General features: G+C 51.8%; 1 protein-coding gene and 1 long non-coding RNA gene across 7 annotated transcripts in view; one reads left to right on the top strand and one right to left on the bottom strand.

Annotated features, from left to right (window-relative positions):
* The window catches only part of Ptgis (prostaglandin I2 synthase), a 41,552-nt gene extending 25,825 nt beyond the window's left edge, over positions 1-15,727 (top strand). Inside the window, exons 6-10 of the mRNA XM_021194183.2 lie at positions 3,882-4,063; positions 10,450-10,618; positions 11,622-11,803; positions 12,081-12,232; positions 15,466-15,727. Of these exons, the coding sequence (XP_021049842.1) occupies positions 3,882-4,063; positions 10,450-10,618; positions 11,622-11,803; positions 12,081-12,232; positions 15,466-15,610 (830 nt within the window). The 3' untranslated portion in view covers positions 15,611-15,727. The remainder of the gene's footprint in view (positions 1-3,881; positions 4,064-10,449; positions 10,619-11,621; positions 11,804-12,080; positions 12,233-15,465) is intronic.
* Positions 15,728-22,513: 6,786 nt separating this feature from the next.
* LOC115063607 overlaps positions 22,514-27,595 on the bottom strand; it is a 7,094-nt gene continuing 2,012 nt past the window's right edge. For 2 of the 6 annotated variants that reach the window (XR_003843432.1, XR_003843434.1), the window contains exons 2-5: positions 27,069-27,186; positions 26,317-26,452; positions 23,449-23,736; positions 22,514-23,368 (exon numbers count right to left, since the gene is read on the bottom strand). This is a non-coding gene — a long non-coding RNA (uncharacterized LOC115063607). Of the gene's footprint in view, positions 23,422-23,448; positions 23,737-26,316; positions 26,468-27,068; positions 27,554-27,595 lie in introns of those variants that run through there. The other 4 variants (XR_003843433.1, XR_003843431.1, XR_003843435.1 and 1 more) reach the window with 4 other exon arrangements.

Below are 27,595 nucleotides of genomic sequence, written 5' to 3'. Positions count from 1 at the left end.
CCTGCCTCTGCCTCCCGAGTGCTGGGATTAAAGGCCTGCGCCACCAGGCCCGGCTATGACACACCTTTCAAAGGCGCTACCCACGGTCTGCTGCCTCCCCCTCCCCCTCCCCCTCCCCACNCCACCCCCACCCCAGTCCTTTCCAGCTGTGCACTCATCTGGCCATTAACCCATCTATGAGGCTAGTTTCCTCACAATCCAGCTGTCTCCCCATAATGCCACCAGCTGGGAACCAAACCTTCAGTACGTGAGCCTGTTGGGGACACATTTCACATCCAGACCATCGCAGTCCATTTGGATTCAGAGCTCTTGAGGGGACTGAACCCTAGGGCTGTTACCCGTCTTCCCGTTGGTTTGCCAGCCTGCTGGGCAGAGGCTGTAGCTTCCTCTTGTCACATCATCGCCAGATGCAGGCATCAACCGGGAGGGCAGGAATGGGCGTCGGGCATCCCGCTCACCTTTCCGCCTAGCCTGTTGAGCTCTCCTTTGGCTTCTCCAGCCCCCGCAGGCCCTCTCTGGGCGCTGTCCAGAGATTTTCATCTTTACAGAGATTGTCCACTGTCTAATGCAGTCCCGGGGGTCCTGTGAAATCACTTGTCCCAGGAGCAGCAGGCAAGTGGTAGAACAGGCAACGTGCACACTCTGTCTAAACGTATGTCCCATCCCAGCACCAGTTGCTTCTCCAGGAAATGTTTCCTCACTCTCCTTCCTTCCATGGGACCCAGAGGAGGGATCCATGAAAGGCTGTTTCCCAGTGTGAGCAGCAGGTGGCAGTGTTGGACAGTTGCTCTCAGGCGGACTCGAGCAGTTCCCAGACCTGGTGGGTGCGGCCAAGATAGCTGGGAGCTCACTATGTAGCCCAGGCTGGCCTCAAACTGGTGATTCTCTTATCTCTGCCTGGATTACAGTTGTGTGCCTCAGTTTACCCACCCAACAGGACACATTCACAGGAAGAGTCGCGGTGTGACCAAGATTCTAATGGCCCTGAGGTAACACAGCAGACATTCACAGGTCATCTCTCTCAGGTTATCTCTGAGCTCAGAGGGGCTCAGGAAGGGATTTGTACAAGGGTGAAGGCCTCACTCTGGGTAAGGGAGTGACTGAGGCCCAGAGATGGCCAGGCCTCAGTCAGACCCACATAACACGAGCTTCTGGGACTTCTGTGTCTGGGTCACTCTCTGTCCTGTGGACACAGGGTTGGGTCAGACTGCCCTGAGGTGCTTTTTTTTTTTTAAAGATTTGTTTATTTATTATATGTAAGTACACCGTAGCTGACTTCAGACACTCCAGAAGAGGGAGTCAGATCTTGTTACGGGTGGTTGTGAACCACCATGTGGTTGCTGGGATTTAAACTTAGGACCTTTGGAAGAGCAGTCGGTGCTCTTACCCGCTGAGCCAGCTCTCCAGCCCCCACTGAGGTGCTTTTTAGTTGTTACAAAAAGTCGTGCGCTGGAAAAGAGGCTCATGAGTCAAGTTTTGGATGTCAGGCTTGAGGAACTGATCTAGATCCTCAGGGGAGAGCTGAGTACGGTGCCTATGGCGCCAGGGAGTGGGGTGGGTCCTTTGAGGTTCACTGCAGGTCAGTGTGGCTAAGAGGGCAAGGTGTAGGTTCAGTGAGAGACCCTGGCTCGAAAACAAGGTGGGAAGCAATAGAGCAGCAGTTCTTATCCTGGGAGCGCCAGTCTAATGACCCTATCACAGGGGTCACGTAAGACATCAGAAAACACAGATGCTTACAGTACGAGTCACGACAGTAGCAAATTTACAGCTATGAAGTAGCAAGGAAACGCTTTTATGACTGGGGGTCACAACATGAGGAACCGTACTATAGCGTCGCAGCATTAGGGAGGGTGAGAGCCACTGTCATAGAGCACACATGCACACATGTGCACATACACATATGCACACATGTGCACAGGCACACATGTGCACACAGGCACACATGCACATATGCATACATGCGCACAGGCACACATGTGCACACAGGCACACGGGCACACATGCACATATGCATACATGCGCACAGGCACACAGGCACATATGCACACATGCGCACAGGCACACATGTGCACACAGGCACACGGGCACACATGCACATATGCATACATGCGCACAGGCACACATGCACATGTGCACACAGGCACACATTGATGAGTGCACCAACATACACATGTGCTCACATACACACGATACACAACACACAACATACTCATACAGCCACAATGACTGCACGATGAGAGATTGCAACTGTAAGACTGGGACAGCTCAGGGACAGTCAGATATTTCTGTGGCTGTGTCGAGGCCCTGGCCTCTGGTCAGGGGACACTGGGAACATCTGAACCATTGCTGGGGGTGGTGCTGTCATCCCCTCCCTGTGTCCCTTGTTGTTGTTGTTGTTGTTGTGAACCCCAGATGTTGATCTCGAATGGGGGCTCTCACAGACTGACTGGGGCCTGAGCTCCCAGGACATGGGGAGCTCTCAAGAACCTGGCGCAGTGGGAGCCCTGGGCTCCCAGGACATGGGGAGCTCTCAAGAACCTGGCATAGTGGGAGCCCTGGGCTCCCAGGACATGGGGAGCGCTCAAGAACCTGGCACTTGGGAGCCTGGGGGAGCTTTTTTCAGATGAGCCCGGATTTAAAGACTCTGGAGTGCTACATGATCGGAAATGGTATGGAGAAGTTGAGCCCATTGTCTGTTGCCATCCAACTTCAAAAGCAGTAAGTCGAGGCTAGAAGAAGGTTCAGTCGGCAGAGTGCTGGCCACACAGCCACGAGGACCTGAGTTTCGATCCCAGCACCCATGTAAGAGCTGTGTGTATGGTGATGCACCTACAGTCCCAGCCCTGGGCTTACTGTTTTTAAGTCGGTTGGCAGCATTTGCAGACCACTGCAAGCAAGTCTTGTTCTGCAGGGATCCCCAGTGCCTGGCTTTGTCCCATAGGCAAAGGACTTCTCCAACCCCTGCTCAGGTCTAGGCTAGTGTCCTTGAGGCAAAGCTTACCCCTCAGAGATCCTGAGATGCCTTTGTGGCCTGTGCAGGCTCCACTGTCAAAGTTACAAACATAGGAGGAGGCTAGGGTGGAAGGGCCCAATTTCCACCCCCAGCCTCAGGAACTATAGACAGATGGATGGACAGACAGACAGACACAGGAGCACCTGGATTATTGGCTTTTTTTTTTCCCCTCCCCCATTTGGTTTTTCAAGACAGGGTTTCCTCTGTACAGCTCTGACTGTTCTGGAACTCTGTAGACCAGGGTGGCCTTGAATTTACAGAAATCTGCCTGCCTCTGCCTCCCAAGTGTTGGGATTAAAGGCGTGTGCCACCACACCTGGCCCGGATTATCAGTTTCCTTAGAAAACGTGGTGTGTGCCTGGGTGGAGCCACTTGCTCCACTATGTCTGAGGAGCGGCCTGAAGGTCTCCCCTCTCCTCAGGTTTACATAGCCTCCTCTGTGGGATCTTACCTGTCTGCTCTGGAGGGGTTTGAGTGGAGACCCCAGATCTGTGTCTCCACCAGTGGCCAGTGCAGCTCTTTCCAGGATGCTGAACCCCCTTGCCTTTCGTGCAGGGTCTGGCCTTGCTTCGGTCTAGGTCCCAAGAGGGAGAGGCTGGTACCTCGAGTGTGGTCCTCCTAAATGGTTTCATAAAGCCTCACACACTCATCAAATCTCTACTGGGTTCTTGCTATGGAGACATTCTCTTTTGCAGGAACAGGCCCTTACGCCTTTCTGCTAAGGGACATGGGTCCTAGGCAACTCTTACAGGGCATCACCCGAGGCTTTCCCATCAGTGACACCCAGAATACTTGTGAAAGGCTGAGGCTGGGTGGCCCTGGCCTAGAGGTGACTGTAACCTTCCTCTTCTGCACTCTGACCCTGCAGGGGATAAAGACCATGCATGCAGTGTCAAAAACCGCCTATGGAAGCTGCTGTCCCCAGCCAGGCTGGCCTCCAGGGCTGACCGAAGCAGCTGGCTGGAGAGTTATCTGAGACATCTTGAGGAGATGGGGGTATCAGAGGAGATGCAGGCCCGGGCTCTGGTGTTGCAGCTCTGGGCCACACAGGTAAGCATGGCTGTGTAGGTGCGGAATTCACGTGCGTGTGCTGGTGTGAGCAGATGAGGGTGTGAACACATGGCCTGCTGGTCGACCCCACCCCGCACTGTTTCTCTGGTCCAGCGGCTTTGTAAACAGGTGGTCCAAATGATAGGCTTTGCTTGTTTAACATAAGGAAAAATGGCAGACTGATAGAAAAATGGGACTCATGTAGCCCAGGCTGGCCTCAAACATGCCATGTAGCCAAGGATACTCTTGAACATCCTCCTTCCTCCATCTGTTGAATGCTGGGTTATGGGTATGTGATAGCATGCTTGGTTCATATTGTGCTGGGATGGATGCGAGCCTGGGCATGCTGGGGAGGCTTTGCCTCTAGCCTGTAGCTTAACGGACTCCTATAGGTGCTCTCTTGGTTCTCCAACCTCTTGCCCTTCAGTTCCTTTCTTCTTTGCTCCTGCTGTGGTTTCATCACACTTGTGGCCAAGTTGCAAATAACCCAACTTATGTTACAGTGTCTCCAGGGAGGGAGATTGTCCTCCTACAGCCTGTTGCCAAACTAGGAGGTTTAGCCCAGACTCATGACCTCAGTCTAGCCTGTGTCTCATAGTCTCCTAGTCATTCCAGTGGTGCCTCTGTCTAGGTCCTTCCCTGTTTTCATGATGAAATCCTCCAACCAAAGCAACTTAAGGAAGGATGGATGTGTTTCAACTCACAGTTCAAGGTTACAGTCCATCACTGTGGGAAAGTCACGGCAGTGTGGGCTCTAGACAGCTAGTCACAGTGAATAGTCAATACTCAGCTCCTTGTCCCCTAACACCGTGCAGGACCCAGCCTGGGAGTGGAGCCACCCAGATTGTTGTTCCCACCTTGGAAGAAGCAAGATTATCCTCACAGGCATGCTCAAAGGCCAGTCTTCCAGGCGATTCTAGAACTCAAACTGACAGCTAAGAACCATTGTAACCACTTAGGGCTCATCCTGCCAGGGCCTCTGCGCCAGCACCCACGTGGTACCAAGCCACTGCAGAATGGGCACTGACCATTCATCTGGTGTTTCTTCTGTTCTTCTCACTGTTTTCCACGACCTTGGCATTTTCATTTTTGTTTTCGTAGAGTATAGACCCGTGATTCTGAGAATCACTGAAAAGCTCCTTCGAGTACCTGCAGTCCTTCTGGGAATGCTTGCATTTCAGACAGGCTGGGGCAGGAAGCTGAGGTTCAGGAACCACACTCAGTGGCTGGAGTGGGAAGCAGGGCTGGGGTTGGAGCCATCCTGGGAGCCACAGCTAGAGGCTCGGAGAGGCCTCTCCGGAAGAGTGGTTTGTGCTGTCTCTGTATATCGAGAAAGGTAGCCTCAGAGATCTGGCAATTTGGAAATATTCCAGGCAGGGGGACAGCAAGAGCAAAGGTGTTGGAGATGGAGCCTGCCAACGGCTATGGCTACCACAAGGAGTTGAGAATGGCGAGCCGACCAAAGGAAGAACAAGGAGTGATTCCTGGGGGTGGGGCTGGAAGAGTTCTGAGAGTATTTGTTTTAGAAACTATTTATTATGAAGACGTGTGTGTGTGTGTGTGTGTGTGTGTGTGTGTGTGTGTGTAGCACATGCATGTATATATGTGTGCCACCTGGTGCCTAGGCCAGTAGAGGGCGTCAGATTGCCTGGAACTGGAGCTAACAGATGTCTGTGAGCAGTTGCTCACATGTAGGTATTGGGAATTGAACCCAGGACCTCCGAAGGAGCTGCGAGTGTTCTTAACCTCCGCGCCATCTCTCAAGTATTAGTTTCTGAGATCTTGAGGTCCCCTTCTGGACAGGAACAAATTGGAGAATCAGATACACATGGGGGACTAAGATGGCCGGCAGTGACTTTGGTCACGGAGCCAGTGTTGACCTGAGGAACAGAGCAGTTGCTTGGACACAGTGACTCTGAGGTCTGGTCACTTCTGTCCCCTGCCCAGCCCCTTGCTTTCTCTTGGCCCCACTTGGCAGTGACGGCTGCGCAGCCTGGCGTCCCTGGGTGATTCCTCTCCATCGACTGGCAACTTATTTTTAGTTGTCCTCAGAGCTATTAACTGTCCTGCAGGCCAGGGCTGGCAGGGGCTGGGCAGCTCTTAATCAGCAGTTGGCCCTATGCATTCCTGATAACATATTTATGGGCCAAGAGGACAGGGTGCTCCAAATTGTCCTCAGAGCCCCTTGTGCAAATGACCTCTGCGCACAGAGCAGGAAGGTGGCCAGGCATTCAAGAAGCAGATCCTGGGAATGGCTTTGGGCAGGGCTAAGTGGGGTCAGGTCTTCCCAGCAGAGGGGTCAGGAGGACCCTGGGTCATGAACAGAGCAGGAGGCTGTATGATTCAGCAGCTCTGGACACAAGCTTTAGGCCTGGGTGTGAAGTGGCTGTCACTTTCTAGCAAGTCAGTCATCGCACACTGCTCTACCTCAGTTTACCCAGCTATACAATAGGTATGCAGCTGCTTCCTCAGGGCGAGGTGGGGCATTGAAAGGAGCTTTGGACCCACACCCAGCAGGTAACAAGGGCTCACCTGGTGTTTCAAGAGAGAGCTGTAGAACCAGGCCTATTGCATGTGCCTGCTATCTCAGCACTTGGGAGGTGGAGGCAGGAAGATCAAAAGTTCAAGGCCGCCTGCACCTCCCTAGTGAGTCTGAGGCTAGCCAGGGATACATTAGACCTTGTCTCCAAAACCTAATCAAATGAAACATCGGCAACAGACATGCGTTCAGGTTCCACGTGTGCATGACTGGATTCTAGAAACAGGATACAGAGCAGTGGCCGGGGGTGGCCAGATCTACGTTCTCATCTACAGAGCACAGCGGGTTTGTGAAGTCACTAGAGAGAGTTGGTACAGAGGCCTCTGTGGGCAGTGACATCTGAGCAGAAACTTGGGGTGAAGGGTGAGCCGCCATGGGGGTCTCTGGAATGAGAGTTCTGGGTAGAGAGAGTGGGTGCAAAAGTCATGAGATGGGTTTGACAGTGATGCACAGAGAGGTAGCAAGTGTCCCAGAAGCCCCGCGGGACCTGGTGGGCAGGAGTGGGCTTCCTTCCAAGTGAGGTGGGTGCTGTTTAAGACTCTGTGCAGCACCACAGTGTGGCCTGTTGTGCTTCAGAGGGGAAGCAGAGGCAGGAGAATTGCAGTCTCTAGGTCAGAGAAGGTGGGGTGGAGAGCAAGGGAGAGGGGTTGGGTTCTGGGAGTCTCTCATGGCACTTATGGCATGCTAGGAGCCAGGATGGGTCAGCTTCCGGTCTGAGCCTTGGAGGGTGAACGGGCTGTTAATGTCTGGGGAAGATGTTGGGAGGAGAAATCAGGGCTGAAGGTTGGGGTTCGGTCACATGCGATGCAGGTGTTCTAGAGCTGAGGGTCAGGACATAGGTCAGAGACAGACCTGTGGGACCCGTTGGGGGACAGAGCACAGTTCATAATTTTTGGGGAGGAGGGAGGAGGAAGCAGGGTCCCAACCCAAGGATTGTTCAGGTAGAAGAGCAGGAAAGTTAGGAAGCCAGCCACGTGGGGGGACCAGAACAAAAAGTGTTTGGGAGGCAGAGGCTGTGAGTTGAGGACCCGTGGCTGTGATGGCAATTGCAGACCAGAGGCCATGAGTCACAAGAAAGAACTGCAGACTGAGCTGTCCAGTGGGTCACGCATCCCACTGAGAACTCTGCAAACATCCTCTGGACCCTCTCAAAGCTGGACGAAACCGGAACCTCAGGGCCAGGAACAGACTGGTGGGGGAAGCAACACAGGCCCCAACATCTATCCTAAAACCTGGGGGGAGGCTCCTCCTGCAGACTGGGATCTAAGGTCTGCGGGTGAGGGGTGTAGATCTCAAGGTTGGGGTGAGTCACAAGCAGAGGGAGAGGTCCCTGCGGAGCTGGGACAGGCTGGCTCTCAGCCTCAGGGAAGTCCGCCTGCCCTGGGGACCCTGGTGATAGGGAGGTGATTGGCTCCACCCCGTCAGCCCAGCTACCTCTCAAAGTCCTGATTCACTGCTGCCTCTGTCTTCAGCCTGACCCCAGGTTAGCAAGCTCTCCAGAAGTTACCTGCAGCTAGCCGCCATGGGATCCAGCTGCACATGTGTGCTCCCGGGCCCGTGCAGTTGGCAGAAGGGTGTTAAGGTCGTTCATTTCTTTCTGCCCAGCTTTCTTCTTGATTTCATAGAGCTCCGACAATCCAAGGGACATGGCAGCCCACCCTGAAAACCATGCAGCCCACCCCAGCACAGCAGGAAGTCCAATCAGGACCAGTGTTGTGGCGCACACCTTTAATGCCAGCACTTTTGGGATAGAGACAGGGTGAATCTGTGTGGGTTCAAGGCCAGCTAGGGCTACCTAGGGAGAACTTGTTTTGAAAAACAAAAGAAAATGGGAGGGGAATAAAAACGCCAAGGATTTGAAAGAGAGAAGGGAAGCTTTTGGGGGAGGAAAGAGAAGGAGGGAAATGATGTTATTTATAAGCTCAAAAAATGAAAAAAAAACTTAAAAAGACAAAAGGTTCAAAGAAATTCAAGCAGGTTACAAGGTACACGTGTGCAATGAGGGCACGTGGCAGGGGAAGTGGCTCGGGGATGCCACCGTTTGTCAAGTGCTTGCCCTGCATGAGGACCTAAGGGAGAGCCCCAGAACCCTTGTTACAAAGAAAGCATAGCCAGGTGTGAAGGCGCGAAGGCACGCATTTGCGATCTCAGCAGCATCGGTGTGATGAGACAGCCAGGTCCCTGGGGCTCGCTGGCCAGCAGCCTAGCCTTTCCTGCCAAGTGCCAGGCCAGTGAGAGAAGCTCACTGTCTCACAGAACAAGGTGGGCAACACCTGAGCAACTGCAGCAGAGGTTACCTGTGGCTTCCGCCCCACCACCGCACGCACGCATGCACGCACGCACACAGAGTCAGTCTGCCACCTTAACCTCCCAGCCCCCAGCCGCTTCAGGACCATTTCCTGTGTCTCTTCAAGGTAATCTCGTCCCCTTACATGACCGCTCTTCAAACACACACAGTGGCAGCCGACAAGCCTCACGCCACACCTCACAGCCTGCCTGCTCCTGGGTATCTTTTGGACCCAAAGGAACAGGCCGGTTTGTTTGTTTTTTCAGCAGCTTTCCACATCCAGTCTCTCTGCTAGGCCATCACCTCCTCACTGGTTTCTGTCGACAAACACAGCTAGTTTCTGATTTTGGGGTGCTGTATGGGGGCTGCAATTCATGTCCTCTGCCTGGTGCAATTATATCTGCAAAGACCTATCGGGAAATATGTTTTACGACAATGTTTGAGTCTGTGACTACGGTAGCAGTTAGGATAGACCAAACCTCCCTGCAGGTTGAGATTGCTTGGGGTCCCGGCCCTGTCTGCATCACAGGAAGATGCTAAGGAGTCAGGTAAAGAGGCTTAGCCAGGTCTGACCGGGTCTTGGAGCACCCTGTGCCATTGATTTTCCTAGCTTATCTTTTGGGAAGTTTCAAATAATTTTTTTGCTCAAAAATTAACAGCCTGTAACTGCTCATCTGTTTATTCTTCAAGAGAACCCACTGTAACGCAAGAAGCACGTAAGGAAATTCTGTTGGCCAAACTATGAATAGCTATTGTTATCAGCCAGTTAAACCCGGCAGCCAGTGTTGATAAACATTCTCTGGACTCACAGGTCTGTGGATCTGGCTGGTTTAACCAGGCCCAGCTGTGACAATTTGGCTGTACCCTGTGTATCTCTCATCCTGGATCCAAAGATCCAAAGGCACAGTCAAAGGTGGGGAACACACACAAGGTCTCCGAAGGCCAAGGTTTAGATCTACTATTTATTAATTCTATTTCATGCTAATAGCAAGCCTGAGCTTAAAAACTCAAGGGCAGGGGATGTCCTCCGCCTCTTCTGTGGAAACTTTAGAGGAACACGAAGAGGCATGTGACCCTAAAAGTTACCCCAGACACTCTCAGCGTTCTTGCCTTGTGGGTTTTTTTTTTTTTTTTTTTTTTTTTTTTTTTTTTTAGCCCTGGAACTTATTCTGTAGACCAGGCTAACCTCGAACTCAGAAATCCTCTGCCTCCCGAGTGCTGGGATTAAAGGCGTGCGCCACCACGCCCGGCTTGCCTTGTGGTCTTGTTCCTCTTATCCACTTGTTCTGATTGGCTATGGTGGCTACCCGGATGACCTCAGACCAGGGGCTTCACTTGAGGTCAGGATGCCACGAGAGGTCTTCAAGTAGGTACCAGGCTCAACCAAAGCTCCAAGCAGCTTTTGGTCGCAGGCTGGGGGCTGAAGACGCCAGTGATACCTGGGTGCTTGATCAGCATGGGAACCAGGCACTGCACTGCACCAAGGCCTCAGCTTGCGTCCGTTCTCAGAGGAGCCCACTTGGTCATCTTGGAGGATTAACAGGCATCTCGTTGTTGCAGGGGAATATGGGTCCCACGGCCTTCTGGCTCCTTCTCTTCCTCCTCAAGAATCCGGACGCCCTCACTGCTGTCCGTGCAGAGCTGAAACGCACCGTCTGGCAAGCAGGGAAGCCTGACTCACAGATGACCACACTCCCACAGAAGATTCTAGACAGCATGCCTGTGCTAGGTAGGATGGTCAAACTTGCTAACCTGAGTAATGTGGGCACCCCCTAAGTCCTCCAAGGATCCTTCTGCTTCATGCCCAGCATCAGCTACCCCACGGATCCTGGTCTCACAAGATATCTGGTGTTAGCAAAAGAGAACCTGAAGTAGGTACAGTGGGAAAGAGGCTCAATTCGAGTCATACGCTTGAAAGTCCTAACGACTCTAGCTTCAAGCTTAGGTGGGTCCAGGAGCTTGAACAGTGCCACCAGGGCTTAGTCTCTCTCCATCCTTAGCCCCATTTTCTCCTCGGGCTGCCCCTGGTCTCTGGAGGCAGGAGGGCTGCCAGCAGCTGGAGGCTGGGCCTCTCAACTTAGCATTCCTATCTGAAGTCCCAGGAATCTGTTCATTGGTTTTTGGGGTTATAAGCCCACCCAGAACCAATCACAGGGCTCAGAGAGGTAGGCAGATTGGCCAATGAAAGCTCATACCAGCCGGGCGGTGGTGGCTCATGCCTTTAATCTCAGCACTTGGGAGGCAGAGGCAGGTGGATTTCTGAGTTCGAGGCCAGCCTGGTCTACAGAGTGAGTTCCAGGACAGCCAGGGCTACACAGAGAAACCCTGTCTCGAAAAACCAAACCAAAACAAACCAAAACAAAACAAAAAACAAAACAAAAAAACCCTCATACCCACCAGCTTAGAGTGCAGCTTAGGGAAACAGTGAGAAATGGCCCCTTGGAGGAAGGTCGGGGGTCCATTCCCAGAAAGAAATGCACAGTTCGGGTAAAGCATTAGACTCTCCTTGGCCGTTTGATACCTTCATGGATCCCATGTTTTCCCACGTACCCTCACACCCAAGGGTTTCTCAGGGACCACAGAGTGCACTTTGTCATCTGGCTTTTCCCACCTTGCTGTGTGACTATGTACAAGGTACACACCCACTGGTCCTTGCTCTGTTAAACAAGAACGGGAAGTGTGGTCCAGGAGAAAGGACAGCCTGCTGACCCTCCCTGCCCTCGCCCTTGCAGACAGTGTGCTCAATGAGACGCTCCGGCTCACGGCCGCCCCCTTCATCACCCGTGAGGTCATGGCAGACCTGGCCTTGCCTATGGCAGACGGGAGGGAATTCTCTCTTCGACGTGGTGACCGCCTTCTCCTCTTTCCCTTCCTGAGTCCCCAGAAGGACCCGGAAATCTACACAGAGCCTGAGGTCAGTAGTAGAGCCGGGGCTGCCTATCCCAGGAGCTGTGGAGTGTGGGGAAAACGAAGGACGGAATCTTCAGCCAGCCCTGAGTGGTAACCGGGTGTGCTCTTTGCTCCCTCTGCAGCCTGGGATTTGTCATCTCCATAGTCCTTTAACCAAGCCTTTAACCAGTCCAGTCACTTCCCATTGTGCTCAGTAGTGACAAGTCTGGAATCAGATCCCCAGTCCCTTGTCCTGCACGGGCTTGTGTGGGGTGACATTACACATCAGCTTCTTGTTTCAGGTGTTTAAATACAACCGATTCTTGAACCCAGATGGATCAGAAAAGAAAGATTTTTACAAAGATGGGAAACGGCTAAAGAATTACAACATGCCATGGGGCGCGGGGCACAACCACTGCCTGGGGAAGAGTTACGCCATCAACAGCATCAAACAGTGAGCGAGGGGCAAGGACGGGGGCGCCGGGGCATGGGGCGGCAGGGCATGGGGTCAGCGGGGCACGAAGGCAGTGTGGCATGGGGCTGGCGGGGTGCAGGGGGGACAGGAAACAGGGCCGGCAGGATATGGGGGCGGCGAGTCACCGGGGCAGCAGGGCATGGGGGCCGGCAGTGGCGTGGCCCAGTAGGAAAGGGGCCCATCAGTGAGTTATGGATGGAGAAGGGTTTGGATGTGGCCCAGGATGTGGCTAAGGTGCAGTGACACCTGATGCCTCTACTGGTTCTTTGACTGCAGGCCTCAAGCTAATGATTTAGGGATTAGATTCCAAGCTGGCAGAGAGTCAGCACCTGCCCGCAAATCCGTTTATTTGTGTTTTTAAAACTTTTAAAACTCAGAAGGGCCCTGTTTAAAAAGGAAGCCATATTTCAGATTTCTCACATAATGATCAGATCTGGCAGTGAGGTGCTCCCTCAGAACGTGGCATGGGAATTCCAGACTCTAGCCTCTGAGTTCAGCTGGCCAGGGCTGGCTGTGGCTGCCGCAGCATGTTCAGACCCTTGTGGCAGGAGCTGGCTGAACTCTAGGGTACCCCTTGACTGTTGTAACTCCTGAGAGGGCTGAGCAGTGCCTACATTCTCTTCCTGGGACTCCCCGAGCCTCAGTCTCAGGATCGCAGGCTGCCTGGATGCGAGCCTACAGCCTCTGCCCGTTGTTCTGTCTGGCTCCTGTAACATTCTGAGCCTGCCTCCTTAGCTATGAAATTTGGGAGCTACCGATTACAGCTCCAAAAGGGATCAGAAGGGTCTTTCTAAGTGCCCACCCCACCGCCTGACTCACCACAGGCTTTGAGAAATGTTAGCCAGTATCTACATCACGGCATTGACACTCAGGTCCCATCCCTGCCTGGGGACAGCAAATCACCTCACCTTTTGACCTCACTTTTTCTCGACAGTGAAGTAGAAACCATGAAGGAGTCAGCTCTGCCCTAACGCTAACAGCCTTTCCTAAAACCCACCGAGGCTATGGGGGGAGGCTGAGGCAGGAGGTTGGCGAGTTCAAAGCCGCCAACTTAGTGAGCTCTTACCTCAGAATTTAGAATGACAAGATTGACCGATTGAGGCTGGCCCTCAATGTAGGGCACTTGCTGAGCACACACAAGGCGTGAGATTTAATCCTCAGCATCACAAAACAAATCATACCTCAAAAAATAAAATCATAGCCAGGCGTGGTGGCGCATGCCTTTAATTCCAGCACTTGGGAGGCAGAGGCAGGCGGATTTCTCAGTTCGAGGCCAGCCTGGTCTACAGAGTGAGTTCTAGGACAGCCAGGGTTACACAGAAAAACCCTCGAAAAACCAAAAATAAATAAATAAACAAATAAATAGATAAATTAAAATAAAAAAATAAAATAAAGCCATAGGATCTAGGCAAGGGGACCCTGAAGCTCAATATTGTCATCAGTGACCTATAGAGATTAGAACCAAGTGGAAGGTGGTCATGTGGTGTCTTAGTCAGGGTTTTACTGCTGTGAACAGGCACCATGACCAAAGCAACTCTTATAAGGACGACATTTAATTGGAGCTGCCTTACAGGTTCAGAGGTTCAGTCCATTATCATCAAGGCAGGAGCATGGCAGCATCCAGGCAGGCATGGTGCAGGAGCTGAGAGTTCTACATCTTTATCTGAAAGCTGCTAGCAGGATACTGACTTCTAGGCAGCTAGGATGAGGGTCTTATAGCCCACACCCACAGTGACACGCCTACTCCAACAAGGCCATGCCCATTCCAACAAGGCCACTCCCACCCCAACAGGGCCACACCTCCTAATAGTGCCACTCCCTGGGTGGCATATACAGACCATCACTCGCGGTTTTCCACATGCTTAGGGAACACACAAGGGCAGGGAGCTGGCTCAGTGAGTCGGAGTAAGTACCGCAAAGTCTGGTGGACAGGGCACAGTTGACGTTCAGGTGCACATGTGTGTGTGCTCCCCCGCCCTGTGCAGCCTCAGGTTCACCCCTGTGGCTGGAGGATGAACCAGCACTGGAGCAAATGTGCGGTTTGTAGTCTGCTCATGTCTGTGCCCTTGCACATCGACCCTATCAGGACAGACTCTCTCTCGCTTGAATCAGTTACTATGACAGATTTTTTACTAGCAGTTCTTGCTTCTATCCATTTAGGGACAGACAAAACAGATGCTGGGTTTTATGTGATTAGCATGGTACTTTTCTCATGGCCTCTCAACCAATGAGTGGATTTGCTGTTACCCCAGACCCTGTGATCTCCCTGCCAGGAAGCTCTCAGCCAATGGCAGCATCGATAGCTCTAACCATTGGGTGCTCAGTTAATAAGACTCTTGTCCCAGATAACCCCACCCCTCCAGAGCTGCAAGAGACACAGCCTATCTCTACTCCTTTGACCCCACAAGAGAACCAAGTCCCCAAGTGGGAACGGACCCTGGCGAGGGTCACTTCCCCTTAAGTCCTGTGGTTTGGCTTATCCACTCACCTGCTCCTCGCTCAGTGAAAGGAGAAAGCTGTGTGTTCAGCGTGGCTTTGGGCCCCGGAATTGCGGTGGGGGACAGTGGTGAGGCCCGGGACAATCAGGATCACCATTGACTCATAGGGCAGACCTGTCGTTGTGTCACTGAGACACTGAGAACATCCTAGATACGGCAGCTTTATGTGTCTCCAGAAGGTGGTGGTAGAGAGTGCTGCCTGACAAAGGTGGCCCTTGGTGACATTTCTGTCACATGGCAATGGTTAGAAGTCTTGAGGCTTTAATCTTACAGACTCCTGGTAAGCACAGCCCAGCCAGGGATGACTTAGTTCTTAGCTTAGGGAAAGGGCTGCAGGCTTATGGAGAGGCAGGAAGAATCCTGTCTCCATGCACACACTGTGATGCATCTGGGACTCAGGACTACCCAGGTGTGTGTGTGTGTGTGTGTGTGTGTGTGTGTGTGTGTGTGTGTGTGTGTGGTTAGAGACACATGGTTGGGGCCCTCCCTCACTCTGGCTGCTCCAGCATCTGCAGATGATGCTGTAGGCAGGAGAGCTGGAGACTCACGCTCTGACTCTTAGGGGCTACGACACAGAAATGGCTGCCGCGGACACAGCCGCTGAGCTCTGAGCTAGCCTCCCCTTACCCGGGCCTGCCAAGATCAGAGCTGCACGGCCCGCGGCACCCTGATCAGAGCAGCCCAGCCCACAGCGCCCCCCCCCTCTCTCTGCAGATTTGTCGTCCTACTGTTGACTCATTTCGACCTGGAGCTGGGCAGCGAGGACACACAGGTTCCTGAGTTTGACCTCAGCAGATATGGCTTCGGTCTGATGCAGCCAGAAGAAGACGTGCCCATCCGGTACCGTGCCAGGCTGTGACCTGTGGAGCAGACTCACCTGGGGCCTTCTGACTTCTTGTTGCTCCTCTAGAATGCTGTGTCCAGCGGAGGGGACACTGGGGACAGTGAGAGCTAATAGAAGCTCTCTCTCTGTGAAGACTTTGCTTCCAAATCCGGCTGTCTGTGCTCTAGGCTCGCCTGTGCTTCCTGTCCTGTGGTGCAGCCATGGTTCACACCTCCTTGCCCCTGACTCTCAGAGCAGGCACTGTCCCCTCCTTTGGTAACTGGTGTAATCCAGGCCTTGGCCAGCATGGCAGATATGGGTCCTTAGAGGACCCGTGTGGCTTCGTCAGTGTGTGTATTACTCTTAAGTCTTATCCCCAGATCTTTAAAGAGACACGGCCCCTTTTCATGTGGATGCCCAGAAAGATGCATTGTTCTTTATTGATTCACAGTAGGTAGCAGGCTTTTCCTTGTGCTAAGACCAGGGTGAGAGCCAGTCTAGAGAGTCTATCCCCCGTATCCCAGCATGCAACCCAGCACACAAGCCCTGCTATGGCGTATACCAGTCTGCGAGACGGCTTTGTTCAGCCTGCACGCTAAAAATCAACATAGGGGCTGGAGAGATGGCTCAGCAGTTAAGAGCACTGACTGCACTTTCAGAGATCCTGAGTTCAGTTCCCAGCGACGACATGGTGGCTCACAACCATCTGTAATCGGACTCAATGCCCTCTTCTAGTGTGTCTGAAGATAGCTACGGTGTGCTCATATACATAAAATAAACAAATCTTTTTTAAAAAAGAAAATCAACACAGTAGACCTGTGCATAGTGGCACAGGCCTTCAGACCCACCTCTCATGAGACAGAGGCAGGTGGATCTCTCAGTTCTAGGCAAGCCTGATCTACATAGAGAATTCCAGGACAGCCAAGTTACCCAGAAATATCCAGTTAAACCACAACATAGTCAATATCATATTATCTGTGGAGAATTCATGGGAATGCCCCGGCCACGCCAAGCCCACAGTCTGGCCAGGGGTACCCAGCATCCAGCATGAGGCTTTCACCGAATCAGAATCAACACCCCCGGTCTCCTCTGATCCCAGAGGCACTGGGGTCTAGGCCCCTGTTCTGACTGTGGGAACTCTGGTGTGGGAAGCGATGGGATCCAGCTAGCCGCTCACCTGACTCTGGGTGGCACAGCCGCGGCATCAAGTCAGTAATGTAAACCCACCTTTGCATCGATGTTAGGAGAAAAGACTGACTTCAAGGAAACTGTGGCTTGCAAGCCTCCCTTGTGACACTGGCTGCCCTGGAACTCACTCTGTAGACCAGGCTGGCCTTGAACTCAGAGATACACTGCCTCTGTGCCACCACGTCCAGAGTCCCAAGTACCTTGAAATGCTGAGACGGGCACAGAAGATACATATTTTCGTTCCTCGTAGCGTCTTAGAGAGGATGGAGTGATATGCCAGCTTTCCAGATGAGAAAGCCGGCTCAGAGGGGCCAAGCGACTTGCCTGGGGTCACACAGCTCTTGCCAGTAGAGCTCAGCCTACACACCTCTCCTAGAAGCAGATGTTGGGTGGGCAGTTTGTTCTTCATTCTGAGGGCTTTAGGGGTGGCAGTGGGACACTTCTGTTTGGCACTGGAGAGCTGACAGCCAGAGACACCCAAGCGTGGTGCCGACACATCTGTGATGAGGTCCTTTTATCTTTAGCTGGAAAGACAGAGGAGGGCCTGAGCCTGGGTGTTCCAGGGGCTCATCTCTTGGAGCAGGGCTGGGGCTCGGAGATTTTCCCTGGCCCCGGGTCTCCAGGCACCCTCAGGATTCCCAGATAGACAGTGTGATTGGCAGGAGTCTGGGTATCCCCAGGGAAACCCATCTTCATGCTTGGGTGACCCCCCACTGCTGCCTTCTTCTTATCTTCACAGGAAATCAGAGCTGGCAAACCTCCTGTGGGAGGATGAGCCTGTTTCCATGGCAACCCCCAGTTGCCTCCTCACGGCTGGAAGGGGAGGAAGAAAGTGGCAGAAATAGCTGCTGAAGGTCTCACAGGCTTCGGTCCTGGTGTGCTAGGGGAAGCCCTTCAGAGCCCCATCCTAATTGAATCAGCCTGGGCTGTCCCCACGATGCTCACCTGTGCTGTGTGAAGGGCTGGTTCCCCTTAAAGGTGACAGCTCCCAGCTCCTCCGTGATTAAGGGCAGGCAGCTCCGGTGGGGACCTGAGATGCTGAGGCAGCGCTTGGGGGACGATGTTCATGCATGCCCTCATTTTAATTCCCTCCATCTCCCATTTCTTTCTTTTATAACAGGCTGGGAATTTAGCTAGGTTGGTAGAGTGATTGGCTAGCACGCACAAAATCCTGAGTTCGTCTCCAGTTCCTCTTAAATTGGGTTATGGTGGTGCTGGCCTGTAATCCCCAGCAAGGCGGAGGCAGGAGGATTAGGGATTCAAAAGTCATAGTTGGCTACACAGTGAGTTGAAGTCAGCCTGGGATACACAATCCTGCCTGAAGGAAGGGGGGGGGGGCAGGAAGAGTTGGCAGCTTAGGAAAGAGGAGATGAGTTAGCCACCTGCACGGGCGGGATCTCAGCTCTCCAGGCCCGGCTGGAGTCAGTGCTACCAGACAAGTGGTACCAACTTCAGTTTGCTCTGATGGTGTGGTCCCTGGGCCATCTCCCCATGTTTCTGCTGGCAGAAATGGGCTTCTTTCACCCACTCCCCGCATGGAACTGTGAAGTATAAACCAAGCCCCAGACAGTGGAGGTCAAGATTGTGGGTGCCGGAGCCTGTGTTCTTGGGTTAGATGAACCAGGGTCCTGGCTGGTTGAAGGCCTCGCCCATGTCTCCCCTCAGCTTTCTCATTGGTGGACTCAAAGTGGGTGAGGAGGCCAGAAGAGGAGTGAAATGCCCATGGCAGGGGCTGGTAGCCCAGCGTCCAGATTGAGCAGCCAGCCCTGAGCATCGATCTCAGACGCTGGTTTCGAGGCTTTTGCTATTTTTAATAAACACAGCGTCACGGTGTGTTTCGCGAGCAGCCTGGTGGTTACACTTGGCTGTTTCAACACAGCCCCTAAGCTTCATGTCACGCTCTCAGATGGATGTGCACCCATTCAAGCAGCCTTGCTTATGAACGACCTCCGTGTGATTCCAGAGAGGGAACCTCTGGGTCTGGGGGTGAGGTCACCTGCTGGGAGGTGAACTGGAAGTGCTAGCCCATCTGGTCTCATCCTGGGAGCTTGTGAACAGCAAGGGCTATCAATAGGGAAGCTGGGGTTGGGGGGGGAGTGCTAAGAAGAGAGAGGGGAGGGGAGGTGAACAAGAGGGAGCACTGGCCAAGGACAGTAGAGGGGAGAGGAGGCAGGGCAGGGGAACTGAGTAGCTCTCACTAAAATGCATCAGGAACATCTACTAGATCTCTGCAGCCTCAGTTTCTTTTGCTGACTGCTTTTCTGTGTCTTGGAGTTCCCTGGCTCCTTTGAAGAGAAGAGAGATCAGCTTACTTTTAATGGCTCTGTTGGAAGCCTGCCCTTTGTTCCTGTGCTCTATCATCTTTTGGCCCCATACCCTGGAAGCCAACATCCTGGCCACAAGCGGCTTCCTCTGTGGAGACAATCCCCAGGCACCCATACTTCTCTCCAGGGAGAGAACTCAGGAGACCACGCTGGGGTCTCACAGCGCACAGTATGCACAAGGCATCAGAATGTGCAAAGCCCACAACGCCATTGTTAGGTGGTGGGTGGGAAGGTTCAAGGATGGTGGAGGGGCGTGCAAATGGGTAAATGGATCGTAAGGTGGATGGGTGGGTGAGTGGGGCGGGACATGAAGAGTTGGGGTGGGTGAGGGGTTGCAGGAGCGGAGAAGTAGGTAGATAAATGCACTGGGGGGAGGATAGATGGATGGATGGTGGATGAGTGGGTAGGTGGATGGATAGACAAAGGGGTGGGTGGATGATAGACGGGCATGTTTAAGGATAAGTGTAGTGTTGGTAGAAAGACATGGGCAATAGGATGGGTAGACAGGAGGGAAGATGGGTGGTGTTTTGGATCCGTGAATGTATGGAGAGACAGAGGAGAAAGTAGGTAGATGCTGGGTGGGGCTTAGCGAGGAGGGATGCTCAGGTCTGTGGGGAGGTGACAGACGAAGGAGGAGCAGATACCCTTTGGGTTGTTCAAAAATTGGGCCAGGAAACCCAGGGCTTAATAAAGACAAGCGAACTCAGAGAAGAGCAGACATTGGAGCTGAGTCTGGTGGTGCAAGTCCAGGATCTCAGCTACTTATGCAACTGAGGCAGGAGGATGGCAAGTTTGGGGCCAGTGGGGGCTATGTGGAGGGGCTAGACTCAGAGAGTGGGTCACCTAATAGTGTAATGGCTTCGCTGATTCGTCCTCAGTGGCTGGTGCAAGGGAGAGAAAGATCCTTCGATGGGGTCAGACAGAGCCCCTCATATGGTGTCTGATATATAGTATGTACTGAATTGATCTAGGCATTGTGGATTGCGCACTACCCCGTTCATCCCCCAGCAGCCCTGCCAGGTGGAGCCTGCTCTGTTCATCATCGTATTGATTATGCAGCGTGACAAAGGGGGACAAAGAGAGGACAAGTCTAGCAGGGGTCCCATGCAGCATGGAATGTGATAGGGAATGATGTCCCCATGTCCCCTTAGTCTCCGAGTACTCCTCTGTTCACCCTCATTCTCTATGAAGGAGTTCATGCATGAGCTCTCTCTCTCTCTTTCTCTCTCTCTCTCTCTCTCTCTCTCTCTCTCTCTCTCTCTCTCTCTCTCTCTCTTTCTTTTACAGGGGCAGGGGGTATGGTATTCATTAGCCTTGCTCTACCCAGAATCTCCCAGGAACCCGAGCAACCGCTCCATGGACATAAATGATGGATGCTATCATGGGATCTGGAGATCAGACTTCAAACAGCTGAGCCTCTTGCCAGCACTGGTCAGAGGGAGCAGAGTGGATGGATCCTGGCTGCTCCCAGCAAGATACCGGGCGAGGCCCCAGCAGACATGTTTTAAGAGGGTAGTGGCCAGGAGTCAGATGGTCTGACATTGGAACCTGGCTGCCCTGAGATGCTGTCCCCTTTGTGAATGTTGTGGTTTTGCTTGGCTTTAAATCAGAGGGCTATGCCGTGTCTGTGTCCCATCTTTATAACTATTCCAAGTTGTAGTTCGTTTTCCCTCCCTCCCTCCACCTTCCTCTCTTCCTCCTCCCTTTCCTCCCCCTCCCCATTATTCCTCTCTCCCTCCCTCTTTTCCTTTCTTTGGCATGTTTGGGACAGACTCTCATACAGCACAGGATGGTCTTAAACTCAGTATTTAAGCAAAAATGACTTTGAACTTTTATTATGATTAATTAGTTAATGAATTAATTGTGTGTGGGTGATTTGCCTGCATATATGTCCGTGCACTACATGCATGCTTGGTGCCTACAGGGTCAGAAGAGGGCACCAGGTCTGGAAATGGAATTACAGCAGATTGTGACTTTGAACTTCTGATCCTCCTGCCTCTGCCTCTTGAGTGCTGGGAATACAGGTTTCTCCCAACTTCTCTCTCTCTCTCTTTCTCTCTTTTAAAGATTTATTTTATTTAATTATGTATGCATGAGGGTGTGCGCGTGAGTGCAGGTACCCAAGTGGGGGATGGAGGTGTCAGATCCCCTGGAGCTGGCACTAACAGGCAGTTGTATGCTGTTCAACGAGGCTGCTGAGAATCGAACTCGGGTCCCCTGTGAGAGTGGCTCCTGCTCTCAACCACTGAGCCACCTCTCCGGTCCCCCCTTGCCTGATTCCTAAATACCTAATTTTTTTATTTTATTTTATTTTATTTTATTGGATGTAGGTGACAGACAGACAGCTGGCAGGACAAGAGGAGTTACTTCATAGCTCACATAACTTGAAATCCAGTGGCACTGGCTCCAGGCATGGCTGGATTCAGGAGTCCTAATGATAAGATTCCATTCCACTCCACCTTACCCTGAGATGATGGTATTTCCAGGCAGCCTCGGAAGGATAATAGGTTTGCCTGTTGTTGGTTTGTTTGTCTGAACACCCTGGTCACCTTACTTTCAACATGTGCTTATGAAGACAGCCGTCTGGTGTGGCAGTGTCCCTTCTGTAAAACCGGAGCACCTTATGCCCAGGGACAAAGAGCCTCCATGCTGAGAATCGGTGGGAGGAGCCCCTCCCAGTTCCACTCCCCATCCCGAATTTCTACATGGATTAGTCAAGCCTTCTCGGAGCCTTTATTTACTTACTCTGTTATTTGTTTGTGTGTGGTATGTTTTGGGCATGTTAACACGTGTTCACATGTGTGTGCATGTGGATGTGAGAGATCAATGCCAGGTGTCTTCCTCAACCACGCTCTCCTCGGGGTCAAACAGGGTTTCTCACTGAACCTGGAACTTGCTGAGTCTGCTGGGCCATCTGGCCAGTGAACTTCAGGAATCGCCGTCTCCTGGCTAGCACTGGGATTACAGGTGACAGCCCCAGCTTTGTGTGTCCCGGGGACCTGAACTCAGGCCCTCGTGTTGGTGCACGAGCACTTTGCCAACACAGTCGTCCATCTCCTCAACCAGCTAAGCATTCTGGCTACTTAGGTTGCGCTGGATACACAAGCCCCTCCCTTAGTAACCCCCCAGCTGCCTTAGTGACCTGCAGTTGACCAAACGGAGCCATTGGTGGTAAAAGGCTTTTAAAATTCCTCATGGTCCGGAGAGATAGCTCCGTGGTTAAGAGCACACTGGCTGATCTTCTAGAAGTCCTGGGTTCTATTCCCAGCACCCACATGGTGGCTCACAAACATCTGTAAGTCCAGTTCCAGGGATCCAACGCTCTCTTCGGGCCTGCACATGGTACACAGTCATATGTGCAGGCAAGCCACCCACACACATAACATTTAATTTTAAAAAATTCTCAGGTGCCCAGCATCAAACTCTGTCCTCCACACACATGCATAGTATATACACACAAATATACACAAAAGAGAATTTTTTAAAATTCCCCTCATAACCTAATAAAGCAGACACTGTCTCCATGGTTACTCATTTTAAGGATGGGAGCAGTACAGCTCAGAGAGGTTAGATCACTTGTCCAAAGTCATTCTATGCCATCTGCGGTGTCCTGAGACCCCCCTCTCTGCCACGAGGTCACACTGCCACCCTAAGGAACCTTCCAAGGACTCCTTGCTGAGTAGACGCACAGACACAGGGCTGGATGGGGCTCACTGGGGCCCGTTCCTCCACCTGCACTTTCAGGTACAAGGGCATCCAGGCACTTCTCTTCTGAGTTTGCAGCTAAACTTTGTAGCTTTTGCAGGGTGACCCAATCACAGGGGGTCTTTGGCACTGGCCTTGGGCTTGCAGAAGCAGCTCTGCAGAGTCATCGCCACCTGTGGCTGGTGAAATGCCCACCACCCGATCCAGGGCTCATTATGTCGGTATGGATAATCGAATGAACCTTCTTATGGGTCTCCTGGGACCACCTTGCATTGCTCAGCTCCCCCCGGTGCCCTTTCTGATGGAGGGTCACTTAAGGAATCATTCTGTGTATGGTACAATGTTTAGTGACATCTCCTTGCCTTTACCAACTAGACAGCAGGAAGACTTCCCCCTCCCCCGGAGTTGTGATAACGAAATCCCTGTGCGGATGTTGTCACATGTCCTCTGGGACAAACAATGAAACATCTGCCTCCTTTGCAGGGTGGTGGAGGGGAGTGTGCTTTCAAGCCAGGTTTCTTCCCAGAGACGGCAGTTTTCAAGGATTCCCTGGGCAGACGGGAGCTCTCACCCGGAGCTTGGGAATAAGAGGTGACAGTCAGGGTTGTATGATTGTCTCTTCAGGACTCACTAAAAGAGGAGAGTTGATAAGCTCACCTTAAGGCAGAAGAGAAGAGAGAGCAGGCCTCCTGAACTCAACATGTAGAACCCCATGCTACTCAGACCAGAGGGGCAGGCAGTGAGCTTGGGGGTGCTGCAGATGGCAAAGGCAGCCCTTTAGACCAGTGTGCGAAAGTGGCTTGCCCCAAGGAAACCCACCTGTAACCAGGCCTGGCAGGTGAGGCCTGTCATCCAGCCAATCAGGAGGCTGAGGCAGGAGAATGGTTGTCAGGTTTGAGGGCAAGCACTGCTGTGAACCATCTCACAGGCCCCTCAAATAATGTCCTGAAAACAAAAGATATCACAAGCAAAAAATTGATAGTCACGTGGCAAAACAGAAGGTGTTTACAATGTCCATGGTCAGCAAGGCACTTAGGGTCTAGATTACATAAGCAATCCCATAAACCAACAGCTACAATAAAAAGCATGACAATAGATACAACAACCATAACCATAGTAGTAACCATGGCAACAACTACCAACCATAATAACCATAACAACCTCAGCAACAACCACCAACCATCACAACCATAGCAATAACCACCAACCATAATAACCATAACAACAACCTCAGCAACAAACACCAACTAAAAGAACAACTACAACCATAACAACAGCCTCATCAACAACAACCACAATCACAACAGCAGCCACAACAACCACCAACCATAACAATAAGCACAGCAACAACTATCAACCATAATAACAAGGACAGCAACCACAATCATAGCAACTAAATCATAACAGCAGCCACAGCAACAACCACTAAAGACAATAGCAACCACAACCAGAGCAACAACCATCGTCATAACAACCAGTCAACCATAACAACTACACCCACAACCATAACAGTCATCACCAACACAACCAGAATCATAGCCACAGCAACAACCACCAAACAACCATAACAACAACCACAGCAACAACCCCCAACCATAATAGCTACAACCACAATTATAATAATAGTCACCAGCACAACAACAAAAACACTCTTAACAACCACAGACAACTGTAAGCATCGCCACCACCATGACCACAACTATAACAACAGTCACTACTACAACAACTGTGAAGATATTCACAACAGTCAGCACCGTAAAAACAACCATAACAGTAACAACTCCCACAACAGCCACTGAAATCACCATAACAGCTCAAACACCACACACACACATACACACACATACACACACACACACACACACACACACACACACACACACACAGAGACATACACGAACTTCAATGCCTATGGAGCAAACCTGAGATTCATTAATAGTCAATGAGAGGGATATTTCAATACACTGAGCTGTTTTCTGGCACGCACTGGAGAGCCAACATTCCATTCTCTGGATAAAAGCTAATGGAGGCTAAGACTGGGGCTGGAGGACTCCTAGCACTTAGAGGAGATGCCACCAGAGGCAGCGGAGTCCCTGTGCACTTAGTTAAGGGTGTACACACCCTGGGACACATTGTTCTAAAGCCACAGGAAGCATGCTTACAAAGGCAGATCAGGGCTGGGGACACGGGGCTGGGGACACAAGGCGGGGGGCACGGCTCAGTTGACAGAGCACTTGCCTTGCGTGCACTAAGAGCTGGGTTCAATCTAGGGCTGTGTAGAGCAGGTGTGGTGGTGCACGCCTGGAATCTCAGCACCGAGGAGGTGAACGCAGGAGGATCAGAAATCCGAAACTATTTTTGGCTCTGTGGCAGAAGTTCAAGGCCAGCCTGGGCTATGAGACCCTGTCTTGGGGAAAAAAAAATCTCTAAGCTGGTCTGTGAGTTGATGTGAGAGGCTACTCTCAGGTGCCTTCACAGAGTGACATGTGAGGAAGGGACACATTGTGAGGGCCAGTGGCCCGCTGAACCCACATCACCAGGAGTAGACCTCCTGAAGATAAGAAACAATGTGGGGGCTAAAAAGGCTTTTAACACTTACCGGTTAAAAGCACTAACTGTTCTTCCAGAGGACCTGGGTTCAAGTCCCAGCACTGACAAGGTGGCTTATACCTGTGTGTAACTCCAGTCCCAGGGCTTCCGACACCCTCACACAGACACACAAGCAGGCAATGCACATAAAATAAAATGAAAAGAAAAAAAAAGCCAGCGTCATGGAACAGGGCACATGGGTAAACTGAGGCAAGCACAGGGGTGCAGGCAGGTAATCCAGGCTTGTAGTCCCACATCACTCAGAAGGATGAGACTCAGCATGGTGAGTTCAAATCCGGCCTGGGCTATACACTGAAATATTTTCTGGGAGAAATAAAAGGCAAAACAAATAACAACAACAGCAAAAAATGAATTGTTTTTCAAAATCACACAGGAAAAAAAACCCAAAAACCCAAGAACATAATATCCACTCAGTAGATAACAGTCGCTGCCTATGAGGTAGGGAGTATGGTCTGGGGGATGTGGGAGGACGAGGAATTCAGAACGAGTGGGCCTAGGGACAGGGCTGTCGGCAAAACACTTGCCTCACAAGCCAAGTACCTGAGTTCAGTCCCCAGAATGCACATTAAAACAAAACAAAACAAACCAACAAACCAACAACAAAACAGGCGGCAAAGTGAATGCTTTTATTCCCAGGGCGGGGTGGCAGAGGCAGGTGGATCCTGGGGCTCACTAGCCAGCCAGCCTGGCCTACTTGGAGAACTCCCAGTCAATCAGAGAGGCTAGCTCAAAATAAACCAAAAATAACAAGATAGAGGGTTGCCATCCAAGGAACAAGCCCACGGCTGACCTCTGACCTCCATAGGACATACACACACGTGGGCACACGTGTCCTGTGTAAGTTGGGATTTTCTATATAAAATATGAAACATTTTATATACCAAATATATTAGAGAATGAATGACATCAGCTTACTCTGAAACAGTCTCAACACTGAGGCTGGGACTCTGGGAGCTGGCTGGTCCTGGAGATGCCTCGGTAGTCACCAAGCCTGCGCCAAAAAATCTGGAGTGTCCTGGAGACTTGAAGGGCCTTGGTCTGGGGTGGAAGCCTGAAATGGCCGTTTCTGTTTTCAGTGGAGGCATCATCATCATTATCATCATCATCATCATCATCATCATCATCATCATCATCATCATCCAACGCTTCAGCAAGAGGCAAGGCCTGGCTAACAAGGGCAAGTAGTCTTCCTTCTTCCACACTGTTTAATCTGGTCCCCCACTAGCAGATGCTACCTACATTCTGGTAGGTCCCTCCTACATCAATTAAAGCAATTAAGAAAAGTCTTCAGGTGAGGCTCCTTGCTCGGGTGACTTTAATTTGTGGTGAGTTGACACCAACCTTAACCCTCTCTCTCTCACACACACAGGGACGCACGGGAAGGAAAACAAATCTTACATTGTCTTTTTGTTGTTGTTTTTCTAGACAGGGTTTCTCTATGTAGCCCTGGCTGTCCTAGAATGGGTTCTGTGGACCAGGCTGGCCTCAAACTCACAGAGACCTGCCTGCCTCTGCCTCCTGAGTGCTTAGTCTTGCATTTTTCTATTCTGTTCCTGTGGTGGCCTGGAAGGCATGTGGCCGTCCCTCGTTTGCCCTTGGCCCTTAGCCTAGACCCAACTCCATGTGGAACTCCTCTTACCTCCCCACATCTATCACTCCCTTCTTACCTGTGGAGTCTCTCCTCACTTCTGAGAGGCCCTGCTGAGCTCCTGGGTTACACTCCCAGCATGGCCTCCCCTGCACCCACGATCCCCAGTAGTACTCATGATTGGCCGAAGCTTTCTCCTTTAAAATGAACAAACAAAAAATGCTTGTCTTTCTTCAGTGGTGGGCAAGCTGAGAAGAGGAGGGAGGGGCTGAACCAGAGCAAGGGAAAACCCACGATGGCTTTACTCTACTGACAACCAAATTCAGTTTGGGAAATGGAACATTCATTCTGACAGTCCTGGCTCTGTAGATAGAGGAGGAGGGATGGGGGAAGCTGAGAGCAGAGGTCGAAGGGAGAGAAGCTGGGAAGGGAACCGATCAGAAAGGATGGTATTTACAAACAGTTCTGCGTGATGCAGTGGAAAGGAACCCAAGGTGGAGGGGGGAAGCCTTACCTTGGGAGCATCATGTCCCACTAAGTTTCCCCCCTCCAGGACAAGGTTCTCTGCTGCATCTCTCATTCTTTTTTTTTTTTTTTTTTTTTTTT

Source organism: Mus pahari, chromosome 3 (assembly GCF_900095145.1).
Source record: "Mus pahari chromosome 3, PAHARI_EIJ_v1.1, whole genome shotgun sequence".
Lineage (NCBI taxonomy): Eukaryota > Metazoa > Chordata > Mammalia > Rodentia > Muridae > Mus > Mus pahari.
The sequence above is the reverse complement of the archived record's forward strand: the minus strand, read 5'-3'. Positions and strand labels throughout refer to the sequence as shown.